Genomic DNA, 23,677 nt, shown 5'->3' with positions numbered 1-23,677 from the left:
CCCAAAACACACCTCCAGTCTGTGTAAGGTCTATTTGACCAAGGAGAGTGATGGTGCTGCATCAGATGACCTGACCTCCACAATCGGCCGACCTCAACCCAATTGAGATGTTTTGGGATGAGTTGGACTGCAGAGTGGAAAAGCAGCCAACAAGTGCTCAGTATATGTGGGAACTCCTTCAAGACTGTTGGAAAAGCATTCCTCATGAAGCTGGTTGAGAGAATAACAAGAGTGTGCAAAGCTGTCAACAAGGCAAAGGGTGGCTACTTTGAAGAATCCAAAATATATTTTGATTTGTTTAACACTTTTTTGGTTACTACATAACTCCATATGTGTTCTTTCATTGTTTTGATGTCTTCACTATTATGTAGAGAATAGTAAAATTCAAGAAAAACCCTTGAATGAATAGGTGTCCAAACGTTTGACTGGTACTGTAAAAGTCTTTATTCACAAGGAACAAAACATTTTAAGAAACTATGTACAAATTCATACATGCTTTAAATTTCATTATGTACATTAGTCAAAGCAAGAATTCAAAGAGAAAATACATTCCAAAACAATCGTAATTCAATCACCCTGAGAAAATCATTCAACTTGACTTGCTGACACAGTACAGCACAACTTCGTAGTATGAAAGCCCAGGGATCCTGCACTGAGGACAGAGCAACTTGAGTGCACTGCCCTGGACAAGGAGCACACATCTATTCAAGAAGACCCTAAGCTATAAACATCTAAAATATAATACCTGTCAAACATTGAGCGTATCTCAATGTCCTACAAAAATCCAAGCCAGACTGATGGGCCAATTGTTGGGCCAATAGTTAATTAGGAGGCTAGCGAGGGGTCCAGGTATTTCAGCGCCCCTCCTACTAGGTGTAGACTACCTGTGACCAGGACAGAGACCTGGGCTGCCTCTCTCAGTGGTTCTGCTTTTGCCGTGACACTGGGCTGTACTGGGAGATAGGGGCTCCCTGCAGTAGCCAGTACAGCGTCCCTTCCCTGGCTGATCCACTGGAGGGCGCTGAGGATGCAAGGGAAGACCAGGGTGTGGGTCCTGATGTTGGCCAGCAAGGGGAGCCTGTCCTTTATCAGCAGCTCAGACTCAGACCCCTGCTTAGTCTCTGTCCCACTCAGGCTCTGCCAGCTGATCTGGTTGTCAAGGCAACGGGTCAGCATGTTCTCCACAGACACATTGAAATTCTGCTGATCTGAAAAAGAGCAGAGCAAACAAAGAAAGTGAAGGACTGCACACACAGCTCTCATACATTTCTCACAGCTGGACAATGAATGTGGTAGCATTTCTTTACACAGCCAAGAAAACTTAGGAAAAATATTCCAACTTATGTAATCATATGTTTCATATTCGTTGTGGCAATTATGTACCAGTAAATTGCAATTTCTTTGCAGCTGTCTGTTAAAACCCCAAACATAGAAGAAAACTCACCTGCATTGTTTTCTGTAATAGTTTCAGTAATGTTGGGACAAAACACTGCAAAATCAAACTGGCATGGCTGCAAGGACAAGAAAGGGAGAAGATGTTAGATATTTATTCTATTTCAGGGTTTGATCTGTTCGTGCTTCTTTAGGTGCTGTACCAAAGTTAGATTCCGGCCAGAGCTACAGAATAGAGCAGCAGACAGCAGTATCTGTGTATCTGATCCCAGACCTGTAGTACTCACCTCTAGGAGTTTGAGCATGGCAGCAGAGTCCCTCTCTCCTGTGGTGTTGAACAGCAGTACTCTGATCACAGGGCCCCTGTCACACACACACAGTGAGTAGTCCTACTCAGAGATGCTGTCTATCAAAGAATGACATAGTCAAATCTGACCGTGAAATGAATGGACGGTAAATTTTACACAAAATGTAGTATCGAATCTATATGAGTGTCAAATGATTAGAGTGTCAAATCTCAAATAAATTCTGAGCTGGTGTGTGCTGATGTTTGCGTGCATGCTACTATTTCTCACAGTCATATAGGCCTACAGTTTTCTACAATCAGTTGACCAACTAAGGCCACTGTAGAGAAGTGTGTGGGCCCCCTAGAGGCCAGGCAGGGACTAACCTGCTGCTACTCTCTTCCTGCTGTATCTCCTGGCTGAACCAGTGTACACAGGCCTGCATGCTGCCCGTGGTGTGGGCTCCGTCCAGGTAGTAGGTGACAGGACCATGCCTCAGAGTCTGAGTTCTTCCAGGCCACTCTGTAGCCTCCAGGCCTGGAGACAGAGGGAGGGAGATGAGTGGAGAAGTAAGGGAAGGGTAAGACAGATCATTTTTCATGTTGTGCTTTCAGGCACAGGTGTTTAATTATCTGGATGTTTCATGGGTGAGAGTATGCTACCGACCTTTGACCATGATGGGGCTGGGCTTAAAGGCTGTTGCCTGGGAGACCAGACTGTTCTCCACTACCGGGGCAGCAAGCTGATCATCTGAAAGTAAGTAGAGTCCCACAGTAACTTACTGAACCTCATCACGATTGGAATGTGCACTGTTATCTTGAGCAATATGTTCCTATACTAGCTAGAATGACATTGTGATTCTTTGTGAGTTATAATATAACACACATACACACACACACCAGACTGTCTGTAGCACTGTAGCCAGGTCTTGCTGAGCTGCAGGGCGAGTGATGCGTTGCAACGCTGCTGTTGTCCAGCCAGGCCCAGACTCAGAGGGCCAGCCCCAGACTCATACTGCTCCAGATCTGGACAAACCCACAGAGGACACTACACAACACAGGGGGAGAGGGGGTCAAAAAAGCATCTGAAATATGAGCACGTTCAAACAAACCCATAGCAAATCCATCCACATCCAGGAGGAGAAAAGGCCCCAGTCACTCACCCCTATCTCTTTGGCTCTGTCCTGTAGAACAGTCATGGGCCTATCTGGCTGCTTGACAGTGAACACTGGCACCCCTGGCTGGGGAGGAATAATACTTTATTCAACTACATTCACTCCCTGCAGACAGGCTATAGACAGTAAGTACTGTACACAGTGTATATAGTAGGTTGAACTCACTAACACAACATGCATTACTCTCACCTTAAATATGCCTGCTTTCTGCCAGGCGATCTCCTCTATGGTGTTTCCTAGTATACTTGTGTGATCAATTCCTAAGGAGGATATCCCACAAACCCACGGCTTCCTGTACGTCAAATGTCAGAAAGAAAAAGAAGTGATAACAGATTCTGTAACTAATCAATCGTATGTTTGACTTTGATAGTACATCCTCTATGATATGCAGCAAAATTACCTGATGATGTTCGTACAGTCATAGGCCCCTCCAATCCCAACCTCAATAACAGCTAAATCAACCTGTTGTATGAAGAGATACTGCTCAGAATGGTTTACAACTTTCATCCTTGATTTGGTTATTAGTACATTTGTAAACAAACTGTACATGTGACAGGGTATGTGAATGTTACCCTCTCCTGTAGGAAGACATGGAACGCCAGGATGGTGAGGAAGCGGAAATAGGCCGGCATACTAACTCCATGGGAGTCCTGAGGATCAGTGCAGTGACACAGTCATAACAGGGAAGGGTCAGAGTTTCTTTCTTCAACACTACACTCTCAGAAAAAAAGGGTATGGTTAGGGTACATTTTTGTTCCCTGGGGTACAAAAAGATCAAAATACACATAATGTACGTTCAGAGGTGCACATACAGTATGTACTGTTCAGTACATTTTAGGGTACATGTGTGAATAATCTAGTATAATGGTACATTTTTGTACCCAATATTTTGAATATGGAAGTGTTGTACCAGAAGTGTTGTACCAGAAGTGTTGTACCAGAAGTGTTGTACCAGAAGTGTTGTACCAGAAGTGTTGTACCAGAAGTGTTGTACCAGAAGTGTTGTACCAGAAGTGTTGTACCAGAAGTGTTGTACCAGAAGTGTTGTACCAGCTTAAGCGGTCCAAAGAGATTGATCGGGATCTTAAGCACTTACAAATTCATAACAAATTGTACAAATTGACATTTGTAACAGATCATACTAATTGCAGGAAGCATATATACAACATATATACAGTACATACATAGAAATAAACAATTACATTAATAATATTGATATTTGACCATTAATTTCTGCAAAACGTGCAGTGTTGATGGAGTGGTTGTCGCTTGCTAATGTTAGCCAACTAGTTATCTTATTCGATCCCCAAACACCATGCTAGATCCGAGTGAGCCAGTTCGTTTTGCATGGCCCGGTACACTTAGATAGCTGACTATCTTATTTTATCATCTACTAGCAACATAAAATGACACATCTCTTTGGGCACTTTAGTACCTACTACTTACACGATTCGCCTCCATCACCGAAGCCACCAGCAGGCTGTTCCTTTCTTGACGTCAAAGCCGCAATGTATTGTTGGTATATGAGTTTTTTTGATGAATGCCGAATTTGGCCCTCGGGTGGTTTTATTTGGCCCCCAAAGTTTTCAGAGAATTATATATATATTTTTTAATTGTTAGATATAATAGACTGTAAAAACACCAGGAAATCAGCTCCAAGTGATTTTATATTTAAGAAATCTGTTCCCAAGTAATCCCATGCATAGTAGAGAGACACGTGATTGTATACAAATGTATGAAAGGCTTGGAATTATTGTTTTAGTCAAACGTTATACAGTATCTGTTTGGGCTTCTTGCATTCAAGTTATTTATAATTATTTTTACATTTTAGTCATTTAGTAGACACTCTTATCCAGAGCGACTTACATGAGCAATTAGGATTAAAGTATTGTATTTTCAGCTGTTTGAAGCTGGTATGCAAAACAGAAAGTAAAAGACGCAACAACAAAAAATTAAGAACCAAAGCATAGATATAGCGCACATAGAAAAATCTAGACCTGCTTTCAATGAGAATGACAGATCTATAACAAACATTTCTATGTAAATTTGGTCGAGTCGCCAAAAAAGTTACACATTGCAGCTTTAAAAAGAACAAGCGGCTTTGTCACTCTGGTGGTACCCTAAAAAGACAAATTTGGCTATTGTAAGATACAAACTGCAAGGGTACACTTATGTACAGTTGAAGTCGGAAGTTTACATACACTTAGGTTGGAGTCATTAAAACTTGTTTTTCAACCACTCCCCAAATGTCTTGTTAACAAACTATAGTTTTGGCAAGTCGGCTACTTTGCGCATGACACAAGTCATTTTTCCAACAATTGTTTACAGACAGATTATTTCACTTATAATTCACTGTATCACAATTCCAGTGGGTCAGAAGTTTACATACACTAAATTGACTGTGCCTTTAAACAGCTTGGAAAATTCCAGAAAATGATGTCATGGCTTTAGAAGCTTCTGATAGGCTAATTGACATAATTTGAGTCAATTGGAGGTGTACCTGTGGATGTATTTCAAGGCCTACCTTCAAACTCAGTGCCTCTTTGCTTGACATCATGGGAAAATGAAAAGAAATCAGCCAAGACCTCAGAAAAAATTGTAGACCTCCACAAGTCTGGTTCATCCTTGGGAGAAATTTCCAAACACCTGAAGGTACCACGTTCATCTGTACAAACAATAGTACGCAAGTATAACACCATGGGACCACGCAACCGTCACACCGCTCCGGAAGGAGACGAATTCTGTCTCCTAGAGATGAACGTACTTTGATGCAAAAAGTGCAAATCAGTCCCAGAACAACAGCAAGACCTTGTGATGATGCTGGAGGAAACAGGTACAAAAGTTATATCCACAGTAAAACGAGTCCTATATCGATATAACCTGAAAGGCCGCTCAGCAAGGAAGAAGCCCCTGCTCCAAAACCGCCATAAGAAAGCCAGACTACGGTTTGCAACTGCACACGGGGACAAAGTTCGTACTTTTTGGAGAAATGTCCTCTGGTCTGATGAAACAAAAATAGAACTGTTTGGCCATAATGACCATCGTTATGTTTGGAGGAAAAAGGAGGAGGCTTGCAAGCCGAAGAACACCATCCCAACTGTGAAGCACGGGGGTGGCAACATCATGTTGTGGGGGCAAAATAGAACATTTGTGGGCATAACTGAAAAAGTGCGAGCAAGAAGGCCTACAAACCTGACTCAGTTACACCAGCTTTGTTAGGAGGAATGGGACAAAATTCACCCAACTTATTGTGGGTAGCTTGTGGAAGGCTACCCGAAACGTTTGACCCAAGTTAAACAATGTAAAGGCAATGCTACCAAATACTAATTGAGTGTATGTAAACTTCTGACCCAATGGGAATGTGATGAAAGAAATAAAAGCTGAAAGAAATAATTCTCTACTATTATTCTGACATTTCACATTCTTAAAATAAAGTGGTGATCCTAACTGACCTAAGACAGGGAATTTTTCACTAGGACTAAATGTCAGTAATTGTGAAAACTGAGTTTAAATGTATTTGGCTAAGGTGTATGTAAACTTCCGACTTCAACCCTACCTACTGTATAACTACTGTTACAATGGATGCACCTTACAGGATACAACTACAGTGACAAGCGTTTGTACCCCTTTAAGTACAATTCGTTACCTTTTTTCTGAGAATGTATATGAAGACAAACTGTACCTTTGTAGCATCTAACTGAGCAAACACCTCCCAGAAGTATTTGGTGAAGAGCTCTTTGCTGATTGGTTGTCCATTGATGCGTATTCTCTCTCTGACCTGTACCAGGTGTGGTGAACTGTAAGGAACAGATGACATTCACAATGTTCACAGTAGGAGAGCCACCACGTCTCTGACTGTATGTTAGGTGACATAATATTGTGTGTGTGTGATAAGAATGTTCACATAGCATTGTACAAGCAAGCCAACAGGTAATATTTTGGCCATATTTTCCCAATACTACAGTTAAGCTTTCTTCATAATTTGAGCACTTCAAAGCAGGCACACTTGTAACAGCACAGGTTAATAATTAATTGGGCAAAGACCTAACAAGTCAAAGTTCAGTATAGGGATACCAGTGCTTCTCCATGCGCAAAAACCCTGACACTACACTTCCTGATGCAACAGGTTAAAAAAAACGACAAACGAAACATGAGCTTGAACTCACATACTGAGGGAGAACACACCAACACCTGTCTTCTTCAGTTATATACTATACCTGTAAAACCCAGTCCGAAAGCCATAGTCCCTGAGGATTCTCTCAGTAAAGGCACATGTTGATCCCTGAAAGAGCAGAAAGAGAGAGTAAGCAAGTCTTACATTACTTATATTGTATTTCATGTATTATTGTACTTCATACACATGTCAAAATAATATTTTAGAAAAGCCTTGTCATTTTTTCACAAAAAAATACCATGTTTACCTTGCCCTTGGTGCCTGTCACATGGATTATATTGAGGTGGTCCAGCTTGTCTACCTAAAGAAACATCCAGCCGTAGAGTAGTGAGAGCGGCCCCTATGTCTCATACGTCAACGGGCCAAGAGAGGCAGTCAACAGATCAAGTAACAGGAGTCGCCAGTGAGGAAATAGAGATTAGCATGTAATGATGCTCAGAATATATATATATTTATTTGAGAGTGTGCAGATTGTGTGATGGCAGTCTGGAGGCTGGTTTCAGTGTGTCTGTTGGTCACTCACTGTGAGGCCTGTACGATGGAGGAAACCCCGCATGGCCTGGAGCTGCAGCTCAGGTAGCTCACTCCGCTCCCTCCGCACCTGATCCAACACACTCACATTGGTCTGCAAGGTGTTCAGAGCACACACTGCTTCCTGCACGCACACACGCATACATGTTTGTTTTATTATCCTTGTGGGGACACAAAAATGTATTCCAATTCAAAATCCTATTTTCCCAAATTCTTAAATCTAAACCTAAACCTTAACCCTAAACCCTAAACCCTAAACCCTTAACCCATAACCCTTAACCTAACCTAAGCCTAACCTTAATCCTAAACCCAACCTTAATCCTAAACCCCTAACCCTAACTGTAACCCCAACCCTAACCTAACCCATAAGCCTAAAATAGTATTTTTCCTTGTGGGGACCAGTGTGGGGACCGGTCCCCACTTGTCTGAAAGTTCCTTGCTTTACTATCCTTGTGAGGACTCCTGGTCCACGCAAGGATAATAAAACCAAACCACACACACATGCATGCACAAACACACACACACCAATAAGTACATATTGTTATTTGATAACATATTCATATGATTTGAAAGAAAATACCAAAAAAGGACGGAGTGATCTATCAGTTATTAATGACAGAATGTCTCACAACATGTGTTCGAATGCAGTAGCTATGGAACTGTAGCAACCAATCAGAACCAGATACAACTGGCATGCAGTGAATGTCAACAACCTATTCACTGTGTTCAATAATTCACCGAACTGGCAACTAAAAAGTGACCGATTTGAATCAATAATCAATTGTCTACTTTTAAAATCTGTTACCTTTCACACGTTATCTAACAATAAACCTCTGTCTGATATATTTTTCACAAAATATAGAATACGCACATAAAAACCTTTAGTTCTCCTCAAGGCGACAGATATTTCCATGGTGTTATGTCAGCAGCTGTATGAAAAGGCTATCTGCTACATCAAATCCCAGTAGAACCTGAACTTGAAGCCATGAAGTAGACGACTGCTATAGTCCCTGCAACATTGTGAGTGTAACTGGCATGCCACTTGGGCCCGAGACATCAATACCAAACTGGAGTGGCCAGGTTCTCGACTTTTTCAGCATGCAGCATGCCAATTGTTGACATACGATTTACAGCCTCATAAAGTGTGATGTCAAAGGGGCTTACAGAAAGCGCGCCTTCAGTCACCCAGGCTATATTGTAGAAAATTAAGTAAGATACAATCCACGTACCTCATAATCCATTATGAAAAGCCCAGTAGATGAGGTTGAGAAGTGTAGTCCTGCCTGGTCCTTAGTGTGCAGTAAGAATGACAGTATGACCAGAGAGTAGCGAACCATGACAGATTTGTTGAGGAAACTTGCAGTCAGCAGCAGCACGAGGCATTATGCAATGGTGTGGTCGTCTCTGCCAAGTCAATTATTGGTGAATGTATTGATTGATTTGTTTTGTAAAGTGATGATTATCCCACAAAGCTTGATAGAACTAAGTATTCAAACACATCAGGTTGACCATCACATTTGAGACGTTCAAGTTGGAATTACTATTTTATTTTCATGACAACCAGGGCTACAAGTAGAATACAAAACAATTTGACATGAAAATTTGTCTTCATGAGTTGTATAGGCCAATGCCAATAATAAAATGAAGTCAGCCAAAGCAAAAACCTGATTTGTGTTTATTTACAGTGAGCTCCAAAAGTATTGGGACAGTGACACATGTTTGGTTGTTTTGGCTCTCTACTCCAGGACTTTGAAATGATACAACGACTACGAGGTTAAAGTACAGACTGTGATATTTAATTGGAGGGTATTTTTATCCATATCGGGTGAACTGTTTAATAATTACAGCACTCTTTGTACGTAGTCCCCCCATTTTAGGGAACCAAAAGTATTGAGACAAATTCCCTTGTATGTGTGTTAAAGTAGTAAAAAGTTAAATATTTAGTCTCATATTCATAGCACGCAATGATTACATCAAGCGTGTGACTCTACACATTTGTTGGATGCATTTGCTGTTTGTTTTGGTTGTGATTCAGATTATTTTGTGCCCAATAGAAATGAGTGGTAAATCATGTATTGTGTCATTTTGGAGTCACTTTTATTGTAAAGAAGAATATATGTTTCTATGATTGCGGATAATCCTCAATAAAACGTGCAATAATGAGTGAGAAAGTTACAGACGCACAAATATCATACCCCCCAAAAAAAGATCTCGGGGGTAGGATATTTGTGCATCATTATTCTCATCATTATTCATGATTAACTCACAAAATAATCTCAAACACAACCAAAAAAAACTGCAAATGCATCCAACAAATGTGTAGTCACAAGCTTGAGGTAGTTACTCATTGTCCATGTTCGTGAGTCTTAGCTAGTTAGCTAAAAGATAGATTTTAAGTTTGTAGCGCAAACCATTAGGACTCTACAGACATTTTTGTTAAAAAAAGACCCGGCCCGGGCCCCTTCGGGATCCGCCCTTGTCTCACCCCATTAATCAGACTAATGGTTGTTACCAACGGATGCAGAAGAAATAGACAAATCCAATGGTACATCCAGATGTCTGTAGCTCAACCACAATGTTTAAAAGGGTCTTTCCTGCCCTAAACCCTGGTGATATGTTACACAAGCAACATGCTTCCGTTGCAACATCGTCAGTTAAATATATGATGTAAATTATAGGTTAGTTTTATTTGCAGCTAAGAATGCTTTTTACATTGGTACTCATTGGTGGGGTTAGAAAATGGCACTTCAATAGTTTTATGGTAAAAGAACCTGCGATTTGAGTCTGTGTGAAAGGGGGGCAACTCATCCAATTACAAGTGACACAGTTTGTATTACTAGAAACTCCTTTCTATGATGCGCTACGTATAGGCAAATGGAAAATAATGGGTCTTTATGAAAGGCGATGTTTTATGTTTTGCTCAACTACAAAGACAATACAGGCTACTTCTGTTACAGTACTGTATCGTGGAAAAGACTTGCTAATGCCCACAGCATATGGCTAAAGCAGTCATTACAGAGATAATTGATATTTACATAGAAGAAGACATTTTTAAGGAAGCCATGTGTTTAACTGTAATTAGAAAAAAAGATCTGGTGATTGCATCTGAAAAATGCCACATCAATTGAAGCCATATTGCTTCCATTTTATAAGGCCCTTATGTTCCCCCGAAGAAAATGTTTCCAAAAGTTCCATCATTTATTGGACCCCTGAATGATTAACAGGAATCAGGTTGATTGTAAACATGGCACCGAGACTCAGACATATTTCATACCACCATCTGGGTCGCAAATGTTGACCATCTGTAACATACACCGCAAATACTACAGTCTAAGTATATAGTATGTGCAACATAAGGACACATAGAAGAGAGCTTGTAATGGGACCAATGTAAAAATGCATTTCAAGTGTTACGACTTTCAATGTATAGTACAGTACCAGTCAAAAGTTTGGACACACCTACTCATTCAAGGGTTTTTCTTCATTTTTACTATTTTCTTATTATCAAAAATTGATTTGATTTGATTTGTTTTAGTGGGTCTCTGACCGCATTCATCTTTCTGTTTTGGCTGCGTATAGGCTACTTACAGTAGGCCCATAAAACAGATAAGGACTTCTCCTTAGTGTATGAATCACTCAGGTGGGTGTCTAGGGTATAGGGCTGGGGACCATTCCATCATGATAGGACAATAAATAAATAAACTATATTTATAATTTATTTTAAAATGTATATCCCATATCTGCACAAAATTGAAAGTTCTCTCTGTCACAACTCTTGCTCGCAGACACACATGGGCTCTGGCATTTGCAACCATTTCCCTTTTTCACTCACTTTTAACTCCACACTTTTCCAAACACAAAAACACACACCCAAACTTCCATCACAATACACCTTCACATACTGTACCGACGTACTGTGCCTTCTACTGTATGTCCTCAGTTTACTGTGTTTTTATCCATACCATGTTGATTCCTACCTAATTTCAGGCTTTTGAGTACTTCTTCATTTCAATAATGGTGCCTTCTAACGCTGTCTTTTATCTCTTTATAAATACTATGAATAGAAAGTTGAATACTAATTAGTTTACAACATTGCCTATCTTGAATTGTATAGTGTATTTGTAGTTTATTTCTTTGTCAATTGTTGTATTGTTTGTACGACTGCCAAAGTTAGACAATTATCTAAAGCCTTCAAATCAGGTCATTGTGTAGGGTAAATGACTATGAAAAGCCTACAAGCCCACAAGGTTAACTCATACCTGTCTGAAGTGTTACAGTAGCATCACCATGCCTAAATATGAATAATTATCTTTGGTCAATGTACCAGTGATGAGTGGAACAATGAGTTGAACATGGAAAGCTTCCTGGGCTTTCATGCTTTGTGGAGAGTGGGTGAGGAATGTGTGAAATGATCTCAGTTCCTCCTGTATCGTTACTCTGAACGAGATGTGACAAACATCTGTTCTCTTGTATTCAAATCAGAAAATAAAAATAAGCATCCCTTTTCTGCTTGTCTTGTGTGTATGTGGTGTGTGTGTGTGTGTGTGTGTGTGTGTGTGTGTGTGTGGTGGGTGTGTGTGTGTGGGGTGTGTGTGTGTGTGTGTGTGTGTGTGTGTGTGTGTGTGTGTGTGTGTGTGTGTGTGTGTGTGTGTGTGTGTGTGTGTACAGTAGGGTCCGAAATGATTGACACCCTTTATAAAGATGAGTAATAATGACAGTTAAAAAATATTCAGATCAATTGTCTGTGTACAACAAGCAAATTCACAAAGTCACTTGTTCACTGCACCAAATCACTATTTTAATTTGGACAAATATTCAATCTATCTATTTGGAATTATAGTGTACTGTACAAATGCACTGCTGAAATACCTGGGTTGTATTTAACAATATATTTCACTCATTTGAATTTCATTGAAACACTGTAAGCTAATTAATTTCAAGCAGAGAGACAGGCAATAGCAAAGGTGATCTTGTACAAAGTTGCATGGGGCAGAAATGGCATACAACACCGTGCTACGTTTTTACAGTAGCCAACTGCTTTACAATACCCCTATTTATGATGATTTGTCCTACATATGTTCTGTATAAGGATAATGAAACTGTGAGACTGACATGTTTCTCAACATGCTCACAACCTGCCATTGGATACACATTGTGCAAGAATAGATTATGTTTCTAAACACTTCTACATTAATGAATACTACCATGATTATGGATAATCCTGAATGAATCGTGAATAACGATGAGTAAGAAAGTTACAGAGGGTCAAAGATCATACCCCCAAGATATGCTTACCTCCCCTGTTATTGATACAGTAGTAGTGAGAGGTTAACATGTCTTGGGGATATGATCTATCACCCTCTGTAACTTTCTCATTCATCATTGTTCACGATTCATTCAGTATTATCTGTAATCATGGTAGCATCCACATGAATGTAGAAGTGTTTAGAAACATAATCTATTCTTATTTATAATAAAACTGACTCCCAAATGACATAATACATTACTTACCATGAATTTCTACTGGGCACAAAATAATCTGAAACACAACCAAAACGACCTGCAAATGCATCCAACAAGTTTGTAGAGTTACAACCTTCATGTAGTCATTGTGTGCTAGGAATATGGGCCCAAATACTAAACTTTTGACTACTTTAACTATAAGAATCTTTAGGGGTGTCAATCGTTTTGAACTCTACCTTTTTGCGAAAAGAAAATATTACTTGTTAAACAAAATCTCTTCCTCTGAGCAATTGTATTAGTAAAAAAGTATAATTATATTTCGGGGTGGCAGGTAGCCTAGTGGTGTGTTGGGCCAGTATCCGAAAGGTTGCTTGATCGAATCCCCAAGCTGACAAGGTAAGAACCTGTGGTTCTGCCCCTGAACAAGCAAGTTAACCCACTGTTCCTAGGCTGTCATTGTAAATAAAAATGTGTTCTTAACTGACTTGCCTTGTTAAATAAAAATATTTTTGAGCATACAATAGAGCTAAATATTTGTATTATTTATGTTAAACAGTCAATTTCGCTCATGTTTATCAAGGGTGCCGATATTATCGGACACCACTGTATGTGGCGCTCATGTATGCATGCTTGTGCCTGTTTACTTGCATGCCTGAGGGCATTCTAGGCTTTGGGCAGGTACAGTGTGATTCATATAATTTAAGTTAAGGTGCAATATAATGATACTTACTTGATGTTAGTTGCCTGGAGTACAAAAACTGACAGACCTACTTACAACCCTAAATCATTTCCATTCAGAAAAGGTTCCTTGGTAAGTGTAGGTTCAAACCCTTTGTCCCACTAGGTCTCATGATTAAACCAGACTAGTAGATAGGATGACAATTAAGAAACATCCCACGACAGGGCACAACGATCAGCCTACTTCATGCAAATCAGTCTATAGGGCCTTGTAAACGTGGCCATCCTCGGATAACCCCACTTTAGCTTATGTTACATAACTGACCTGTCTGTCATGGATAAACCATGGATATGTAATCAGCTGCTTTGAATACTGTCATCATGAGACATGTGTTGTGAGGCAAGCAAATATGTGGTAACTGAACCAAACATTATGACCTTACACAGGACTTTTACCAGCCATCTTATGAGACCTGGGTAGACCTGGGTTAGAACAGTTTACCATCATTCCAATTGGCAAATGTGTTGGTATTTATAATTAAGTGCTAATGCCAGAGAAGCCAGTGTTTATAAGATATGAACTCAGCAAAAAAAGAAACATCCTCTCACTGTCAACTGCGTTTAATTTCAGAAAACTTAACATGTGTAAATATCTGTATGAACATGACAAGATTCAACAACTGAGACATAAACTGAACAAGTTCCAGAGACATGTGACCAACATAAATGGTATAATGTGTCCCTGAACAAAGGGGGGTTCAAAATCAAAAGTAACAGTCAGTATCTGGTGTGGCCACCAGCTGCATTAAGTACTGCAGTGCATCTCATCCTCATGGACTGCACCAGATGTGCCAGTTCTTGCTGTGAGATGTCACCCCACTCATCCACCAAGGCACCTGCAAGGAAATCACGCACAGAACGAGCAGTATGGCTGGTAGCACATGAGGGAGAAGGATGTCTTCCCTGTAACGCACAGTGTTGAGATTGCCTGCAATGACAACAAGCTCAGTCCAATGATGCTGTGACACACCGCCCCAGACCATGACGGATCCTCCACCTTCAAATCGATCCCCCTCCAGAGTACAGGCCTCGGTGTAACGCTCATTCCTTCGACGATAAACACGAATCCAACCATCACCTCTGGTGAGAAAAAAATGTGACTCGTCAGTGAAGAGCACTTTTTGCCAGTCCTGTCTGGTCCAGCGACGGTGGGTTTGTGTCCATAGGCGATGTTGTTGCCGGTGATGTCTGGTGAGGATCTGCTTTACAACAGGCCTACAAGCCCTCAGTCCAGCCTCTCTCAGCCTATTGCGGACAGTCTGAGCACTGATGGAGGGATTGTGCATTCCTGGTGTAACTCGGGCAGTTGTTGCCATCCTGTACCTGTACCTGATGTTCGGATGTACCGATCCTGTGCAGGTGTTGTTACACATGGTCTGCCACTGCGAGGACGATCAGCTGTCTGTCCTGTCTCCCTGTAGCACTGTCTTAGGCGTCTTAGGCGTCTCACATTGCAATTTATTGCCCTGGCCATATCTGCAGTCCTCATGCCTCCTTGCAGCATGCCTAAGGCACATTCACGCAGATAAGCAGGGACCCTGGGCATCTTTCTTTTGGTGTTTTCTTTTGGAGTCAGTAGAAAGGCATCTTTAGTGTCCTAAGTTTTCATAACTGTGACCTTAATTGCCTAACGTCTGTAAGCTATTAGTGTCTTAACGACCGTTCCACAGGTGCATGTTCATTAATTGTTTATGGTTCTTTGAGCAAGCATGGGAAACAGTGTTTAAATCCTTTACAATGAAGATCTGTGAAGTTGTTTGGACTTTTATGAATTATCTTTGAAAGACAGTGTCACGTTCCTGACCTATTTCTGTTAGTTTGTTGTATGTGTTAGTTGGTCAGGACGTGAGTTTGGGTGGGCATTCTATGTTGTCTGTTTCTATGTTGGTTTAAGGGTTGCCTGGTATGGCTCTCAATTAGAGGCAGGTGTTTGGCGTTCCTCTAATTGAGAGTCATATTTAGGTAGGTTGTTTCACAGTGTTCGTTGTGGGTGGTTGTCTCCTGTGTCTGTGTATATGTTTGCACCATACGGGACTGTTTGCGGTTTGTTCGTTTTATGTAGTCTGTTCCTGTTCATTGCGTTCTTCACGTTATATGTAAGTTCGTCGTTCAGGTCTGTCTGCATCGTTTATTTGTTTTGTTTGTTTATGCAAGTTTAGTTTGTTTTTCCGTCGTGTTCAATAAATCATGTCATTTCACTACGCTGCGCCTTGGTTCGATCACTACTCCTCCTCTTCGGTTGAAGAGGAGGAGGACTACCGTTACAGACAGGTTCCTGAAAAAGGGCCGTTTCTTTTTTTGCTGAGATTATTAGGATATATTAGGCGTTGTTTTTATGAATTTATTCATGCTATTTCATCCTTCCACAAGATATTGTCCCACAACAAATCTTGGATTGCTACCCAAGCCGGCTAGTTTTTCATTCTATTGGTTCGGTTGCCAGAGACGTGGCCCAGTTGTTCATTCTTTTTGTTCTGTAGCTATGTTCGTTCTAAATGTTCCATTGCCATATTGGCTGGCAATGTTCTTATCCCTTGCTTGCTAGCTAGCAAACTACGGCTAACTTACGGTCAAGTGCAGCCAGAATAACAACAAAGTAGCTGCATTTGCATATGTTTAAGCTGTTTTCTAGTGACATTTATTTGAAAACATCCATAGAAAATGTGCTCTCTCGTCAGGACACTCAGAGGAGCTAGCCAACAACACAACACAAAACTGCAAACTAACTGCACATCGTTTCGTTTGACCTTTTTTCAATTGACATTTCTTTGTATACACAGTTGAAGTCGGAAGTTTACGTACAAATTAGCCAAATAAATTTAAACTCAGTTTTTCACAATTCCTGAAATTTAATCCAGGTAAATATTCTGTGTCTTAGGTCAGTTAGGATCACCACTTTATTTTAAGAATGTGAAGTGTCAGAATAATAGTACAGAGAATGATTTATTTCAGCTTTAATTTCTTTCATCACATTCCCAGTGGGTCAGAAGTTTACATACACTCAATAAGTATTTGGTAGCATTGCCTTTAAATCGTTTAACTTGGGTCAAACGTTTCGTGTAGCCTTCCACAAGCTTCCCACAATAAGTTGGGTGAATTTTGGCCCATTCCTCCTGACAGAGCTGGTGTAACTGAGTCAGGTTTGTAGGCCTCCTTGCTCGCACACACTTTTTCAGTTCTGCCCACAAATGTTCTATTGGATTGAGGTCAGGTCTTTGTGATGGCCACTCCAATACCTTGACTTTGTTGTCCTTAAGCCATTTTGCCACAACTTTGGAAGTATGCTTGGGGTCACTGTCCATTTGGAAGACCCATTTGCAACCAGGCTTTAACTTCTTGACTGATGTCTTGAGATGTTGCTTCAAAATATCCATATAATTTTCCATCCTCACGATGCCATCTATTTTATGATGTGCACCAGTCCCTCCTGCAGCAAAGCACCCCCACAGCATGATGCTGCCACCCCCGTGCTTCATGGTTGGGTTGGTGTTCCTCGGCTTGCAAGGCTCCCCCATTTTCCTCCAAACATAACGATGGTCATAATGGCGAAACAGTTCTACGTTTGTTTCATCAGAGCAGAGAACATTTCTCCAAAAAGTACAATCTTTGTCTTCATGTGCAGTTGCAAACCATAGTCTGTTTTTTTATGGCAGTTTTGGAGCAGTGGCTTCTTCTTTGCTGGGCGGCCTTTCAGGTTGTGTCGATATAGGACTTGTTTTACTGTGGATATAGATACTTTTGTACTCCAGCATCTTCACAAGGTCCTTTGCTGTTGTTCAGGGATTGATTTGCACTCTAGGAGACAGAATGCGTCTCCTTCCTGAGCGGTATGACGGCTGCGTGATCCCATTGTGTTCCTACTTGCGTACTATTGCTTGTACAGATGAACATGGTACCTTCAGGCGTTTGGAAATTGCTCCCAAGGATGAACCAGACTTGTGGAGGTCTACAATTTTTTCTGAGGTCTTGGCTGATTTCTTTTCATTTTCCCATGATGTCAAGCAAAGAGGCACTGAGCTTGAAGGTAGGCCTTGAAATACATCCACACGTACACCTCCAATTGACTCAAATGATCAATTATCAGAAGCTTCTAAAGCCATGACATCATTTTCTGGAGTTTTCCAAGCTGTTTAAAGGCACAGTCAACTTAGTGTAAGTAAACTTCTGACCCACTGGAATTGTGATACAGTGAATTATAAGTGAAATAATCTGTCTGTAAACAATTGTTGGAAAACTTACTTGTCTCATGCACAAAGTAGATGTCCTATTCGACTTGCCAAAACTATAGTTTGTTAACAAGACATTTGGGGAGTGGTTGAAAAACAAGTTTTAATGACTCCAACCTAAGTGTATGTAAACTTCCGACTTCAACTGTATACTCCCGACACGTTCATTATTATGAGTTTGCTGGAGATCGAATTTGAATATAGAAACAATGTTGAAAATGTCGGAGAGACAGACAGCAAGGTTTATAAAAATCTCCACTGTTGAAAATTAAATGTTAGTCTAAAAGAAATGTGAGATAATGTCAAGATGCTTTTTATAGTGGAGATCAAGTTTATAAATTGCCTGGCTGGGCTGAGACAGTTGCGCAGTCAGATGGAACAGAGTAAATAGGCATTTTAACATCATAGATTAGCTGGTGGTAACATGTGGAATTGATACTAGCTGGAATGTGATTTTAACCAATCAGCATTCAGGATTAGACCCACCCCGTTGTATAATGGTTAATAAACCAGGGTGGTACCTAGATTGAGCAATGGTAAAAGAGCCTCTTAATCAGTTTGTTATGTAGGGATTAGAAGAAATATAGAGCACAAGACATGATTCCATCAGGAACTGGTTATTGGTTTGATCAAAGACTGTGTTTCTTGTCTGTCATCAAGTAATAATATAAATAATTAGGAGGGGCAGAATCAAGGACATTCACTAAACATCATTAACATTCTCAGAACATCTTATTATTGTCTCACTATTTTGTTTCAGCGGTGAAATCAACAGCCATGTCTCTGGTCTCTCAGCATCATAGTGGACATAGTGGAAGAGCAGCAACATAGTGGAAGAGCAGGTCCCTCCCTGCATGTCACCAAAATGCAAAATGCTTCAGATAATTACAGGGAGGAGAGAGGGTGTGTCCTACATACAGTTTTAGATGATCCAGCTGAACTATATAAGTGCTTTCTCGGTCTCAACATATAGAGACAAGGAGGTAAAGAAGACAAACCGCAACCGCTACATAATATACAGGTGAGTGCTTGGATAATACAGTTAGAGAATAATGCATGTATTATTACTATGAGCATCCCTCTGACAGGTCAACATCCAATAATGGAATTCATTAAATTAGGTTTATAATGGAATTATACACAGAATTAAAACCTTATTATTCTTTTTTTTTTGTGTTCTTCAGCTGAATGAGTCTTACCATACCTACTTTTGTCTTGCAGCTCTTAACACATAAAAAGCAATATGGGAGGTCAGTATTTGCCGCGTTCTACACTGGTCTATATTCAAGAAAGTTGTCTATGGTGACTGTGTAATTCCAAAATTCTGACAAAATAACTAAAAAATATTGCTGAATAAATAAATATAAATATATGAATTCAAAATATGTCCCTGTATTTAGCTAAGTATCCTTTAAAAAAAAAAGAGAAAAAGTGGCATCTAAATTGGCATATTTTATTAGGTGCGAGCTTTGAACAGGAGTTTCTGGATACCCACAATGCATATAGGAGAAAGCATGGCACCCCCGAACTGACCCTGAGCAGAGACCTGTGCAACTCTGCTCAGGAATGGGCTGACCACTTGGTAGCAATCAATACCATGCAGCACAGCAACACGAACAATGGAGAGAACCTCTACTACACATGGAGCTCTGCCCCCAATACTCTAACGGGTGGGTTACAATAATTCACTTTGACACTGTCAAGTTGGGTTTTAGAATTTGACGGCTCATGGGTCTTTGATACTAGTACTCTCGCCGTAGATGTGCTAATACTCATTCAGATTACCGTGTGTATTTGCCATGTCAAGTAGGAGGGGTCCTTACATTTGTACCTGACTGCATGTTTTAGGGAAGGAGGCTGTCGACAACTGGTACAGCGAGATCAAAGACTACAACTTCAGCGAACCTGGATTCGCCTCAGACACTAGTACACTGCTTTACACATCTTTCTGGAAAATGTGTGGTTTGAGATCACGTGTTCAGAATGCAAATTATGTCGAACTTAAACAGAAAGCTTTCAACCATATTGGATATAACAAAGCCAAGACCCAGAGAGGCCGCTTTAATCATAACCTTATGTATTGTGGCATTTCTCCAATAGGCCATTTCACCCAGGTGGTGTGGAAGGAGAGTACTGAGGTGGGGGTGGGCCTGGGGATTAATGGCGAGACTGTCTTTGTGGTAGGCCAGTACAACCCAGCAGGAAACATGAACATGGAGGGATACTTTATAGATAATGTCCTCCCTGAAGGTAACTGATTGTCTATTCAAAATCAATGATTTACTCCTGAATTGATAACTAAGCCAGTCATGTTCTGTTACGGTAACTGGAGTGTCATGGGGTACAGTGTTGGTATACAGTACATGCTGCTCTTGCACGTTACCCCAGTTTACTAACCCCTCATGTCAGCAGGCTCATGCTTCACCATTCTCTGTTGTCTCTTTCCAGTGTAATAAAAGGCTGTGCATTGTTAGGTGGTGGCGAGAAGAACACCTCTGGTTCAGACACCTCTACCCAACCACCTCGCTCCGAGGCAACATGCACTGTGCTAAAGGAGCCATAGTGATCAGCCTTCTCCTGTCTGCATGTCGACGGACCCTCATCGTTGGTCATATTGGTCTGCAGCTGCTTCACTCCGTAACAGGCTTACCAATCGACACAAATAACCCAATCACCTTCACTGTAAGAAAGATGTACGGTTTAATGTATTTTAAATGAAAAATAAAGTTTTGCTTTTGCTTTACAAGACATCCGTGTTGAATTGTAATGTTGTCGTAAGCTAAACATACAATATTCACTGTTGGGACAGTTGGACTTTTGTTCATTGAAAAGCTAGATGACAGTCACTAGGCAACAGGGACGATCTGCGCTCAGATAAACGGGGTGTAAAACCCTACATCTAACATATTCAAATGATCCTGCATGCTCATACTCATGGTCTGTTCTGCTTTCAATGAGCCATATCTGGGACACTTGCATAGTCAAGCTAATGAAAGAGGAGGATTGTTAACAGACATCTTCTACTGCTTCAGGTACACAGAGAAAATAACTCAATATTAAACAAAGAAAGTCCAACACAATGGCGTTCCTACATGCTTTTCAACTTTCTCATCATGATTTTTAACAAACCTAGGATTTGTTTTGATGAATCCATACACCCATACAAGAATGCCAGTGTGCTGGGATGTCTTTTTCCAATAATCCATAAACAGCCATGGTTTCCAATACAACCAGAAGATGGCAGTAGATGGCAGTAAATGGCAGTAGGTTGGTATGTGATTGCTCTCAGGGAGTGTTGGGAGTGGGTGTGGAATAAGGGAGGGGTTTGGAGTCGACACACAATGGACTGCTTAGCAGCTGCCTCCAGTGGCAGGCCTCTGAAAGAGATCATCACACCAAATGAGTATATGTTTGTAAACTATCCCAGAGATTTTTTTCTTTTGGGTGAATGTAGTTGTGTCCAATATGCTTCAATAAACACTATAAATGGTAGGCAATATTTATTTATTGAAATCATTGATTGAGTGATTCAAATCTATGTCACTACCACAGAGCTCATTTAAACCATTTGGAGATAATCTCTGCCCTTAGAAAAGAGAAAAAATGCCATAGAGAAAAATACATTTGATGGGGAGACTACATTAATTTGATTAAAGATTGACTTGAAAGAGCCCACATGCAATTGATTTATTAATGAATGGACAGTATTGATCAAAATGATTTGAACCATCTCAACATCTGCTCGGCACAACCTATTGTACCATACATCAGATATGAGGCTTTATCTGAGGGCCCTCTAGTGGGCCAATATTTATTACAAGAGGTCATGAAAATATGTATTTTCATTGTCTTTGGGAAATCTAATCTCAAAATCCCAGATGCAGCAGTATTACATTAGCACCCTCCAGGTTATAAATCCAGATTGATCCAGTGTACCGGCTCATCCTCAATCACACCCATTACCTTCCATCTCAGCCACCATCCCACTCAGTCAGTCCGATAACCAGCAAAGTATATTGTCTGTAATGTGATTTTTTGGTAAGCCTGTTTTGGTAAGTGTCATAGTGGAGGGCTGGACTTCCCCGCGCCACAGCTGACTATGTTCTCTGAGTACGTATCATCATCATCAGTAAGCTCAGTGGATGTGCTGCATAGTCTGGAGCTGAATGTCCGGCAGCATTAGCATCAGCTGTGCTTCCTGACTGACTGTTCTCCCAGGGGACCAGCTATGGAGACAGATAAAGAAGCACAGTTAAAGGCAAGCATGCATGGCCAATCTCTGTAAAATCAATGGAAGAAGGATGCATTCCCTCTCTGCGTCTTATTCATACTGCAGCCTAGCCTACTCTCCCACCATTGAAGGAGTGCCCTCCCTCCCCCTTCCTCTCTCTTACAATAATGAAACTCCCCCATTCACTCACAGATTGTTATGCTGTATTAAGGACAGATATGGTGATACAGTTTACTACACTTAGAGATAGGGATCAGACATCTATTTACTGTAACAGCATCTCAGAGTGAATGTAAATACTGAGGAAAGTTGTGGCTGAATCATTGGGGTCCCTCAGTAGACATAATGTACAGTACCACTGCCTCACGTCAGATGGCGTCACTCCTACGCGACGATCGTCCCTCAACCAATCAGTGCAGACATGAGACAAAGGTGCAGTACATGATAACTGTGAGACACAGCTGTTCCTGTCCAACACCTGCCCTGTAATATTAGTCCCACCCCCCATTCCACCCACACTTCTAGTGTATAGTGCAGGCCAGGGCAGACCACCTCTGATTTTTGGTTTTAGACTACTAAATGTCACCCAAATAACTGTTTGGAGAACCCTCTTGTAGCAAGTAACCTTCTGTCTGTACCAATATGCTGGCTAACTCTTGAAGCTGGGCAAACTGGGCGTGGCAAGTGCTTTACAATCTTTTAGATATATGTCCACTGTCAACCTGTAGCAAATCAGCATCCATTTATAAATTGCCTTGTGTGTACGTGTTCTACACTGGTAGAAAACGGTCAGGACGCAGTGCTTGGATAGCAACATGACATTCCGACTGCAACTATTGTAGGCTGGCTAGCATTTGCATTCTGCCGGGGAGTCTTTTTTTGCATGGTCATGGTCTCTTTGTTATGATGATCAATTACAAGAGCAAACAATGTGGATGTGGAGCTCTGTCTACCGCTTTCTCACACTACCCTGAGAATAATGTAGTAATAAAGATATAACACGGATTCTGTTATATCTACAGTGTTCTAATCCTTTTGCTATGGGTGTAGCATAATGTACCACTGCAACACTATCTGGCAGTCTACAGAGAGGATAGGGTGCAATACTGCAGAGGGTGGGGAGATGCAGGAAAGATGCAGAGTCAGGACAAGGCAATTTAACCATCAACCTTTTGGGGAGCTCTAGTCTAGTGAGACAGCCAGGCTGTATGTTACCGTGAGCAGATAATGAGGTATCATTATGGCCAAATTTGAGAAAATTGCTACCTAAGTCCACAAAGAGGCCAGCAAATACCCTCCCTTCGACTCGGAGGGGCTTTTATGCGGATGTACAGCAGACACACTCAGCTTGTTGTCAGCCTCACATCAAATGACATCACACCACACAGGGTACAGTCAGATTCTATTCCGCTCCAAACAGATGAATAATGAATTTACTGCAGAGCAGTAGCAACTGCAGAGGGA

At 40.9% G+C, this 23,677-nt stretch overlaps 2 protein-coding genes across 5 annotated transcripts; one reads left to right on the top strand and one right to left on the bottom strand.

Annotated features, from left to right (window-relative positions):
• Positions 1-426: 426 nt before the first annotated feature.
• On the bottom strand, positions 427-9,088 carry LOC111974859 (folylpolyglutamate synthase, mitochondrial). 2 transcript variants are annotated; one of them, XM_024002919.2, is made up of 15 exons: positions 8,785-9,088; positions 7,548-7,679; positions 7,272-7,325; positions 7,068-7,132; positions 6,533-6,647; positions 3,423-3,500; positions 3,251-3,312; positions 3,040-3,142; positions 2,839-2,916; positions 2,576-2,723; positions 2,343-2,426; positions 2,063-2,213; positions 1,680-1,755; positions 1,445-1,511; positions 427-1,208 (listed from the first exon to the last, which is right to left on the bottom strand). In XM_024002919.2, exons 1-15 carry the CDS (start codon positions 8,890-8,892, stop codon positions 826-828), a joined length of 1,704 nt encoding a protein of 567 aa, XP_023858687.1. In that variant the 5' UTR covers positions 8,893-9,088; the 3' UTR covers positions 427-825. The 2 variants fall into 2 exon arrangements, with proteins under 2 accessions (XP_023858687.1, XP_023858688.1); XM_024002920.1 differs by lacking the exon at positions 8,785-9,088 and adding an exon at positions 8,427-8,735.
• A 9,660-nt stretch (positions 9,089-18,748) lies between these two features.
• Positions 18,749-20,730, top strand: im:7150988 (Golgi-associated plant pathogenesis-related protein 1). 3 transcript variants are annotated; one of them, XM_070446955.1, is made up of 6 exons: positions 18,749-19,003; positions 19,204-19,232; positions 19,443-19,652; positions 19,831-19,908; positions 20,083-20,232; positions 20,431-20,730. In XM_070446955.1, the coding sequence occupies exons 2-6, from the start codon at positions 19,226-19,228 to the stop codon at positions 20,433-20,435; spliced, it is 450 nt and encodes a 149-aa protein (XP_070303056.1). In that variant the 5' UTR covers positions 18,749-19,003; positions 19,204-19,225; the 3' UTR covers positions 20,436-20,730. The 3 variants fall into 3 exon arrangements, with proteins under 3 accessions (XP_070303056.1, XP_023858730.1, XP_023858731.2); XM_024002962.2 differs by having other exon boundaries at positions 19,831-20,232; XM_024002963.2 differs by lacking the exon at positions 20,431-20,730 and having other exon boundaries at positions 20,083-20,240.
• Positions 20,731-23,677: the final 2,947 nt, after the last annotated feature.

Source organism: Salvelinus sp. IW2-2015, linkage group LG15, assembly GCF_002910315.2.
Source record: "Salvelinus sp. IW2-2015 linkage group LG15, ASM291031v2, whole genome shotgun sequence".
Classification (NCBI taxonomy): Eukaryota; Metazoa; Chordata; class Actinopteri; order Salmoniformes; family Salmonidae; genus Salvelinus; species Salvelinus sp. IW2-2015.
The sequence above is the reverse complement of the archived record's forward strand: the minus strand, read 5'-3'. Positions and strand labels throughout refer to the sequence as shown.

Bases quoted from the DNA above. Each gene is read 5' to 3' on its own strand.
- im:7150988 (XM_024002962.2), top strand. The intron at 19,653-19,830 runs GTGGGTTACAAT...TGCATGTTTTAG, and splicing joins TGCCCCCAATACTCTAACGG to GGAAGGAGGCTGTCGACAAC.
- LOC111974859 (XM_024002919.2), bottom strand. From the start codon at position 8,892: ATGGTTCGCTACTCTCTGGTCATACTGTCATTCTTACTGCACACTAAG. The intron at 2,917-3,039 runs GTGAGAGTAATG...ATTCCTCCCCAG, and splicing joins AGAAAGCAGGCATATTTAAG to CCAGGGGTGCCAGTGTTCAC. The intron at 2,724-2,838 runs GTGAGTGACTGG...TGTGTTGTGTAG, and splicing joins ACAGAGCCAAAGAGATAGGG to TGTCCTCTGTGGGTTTGTCC.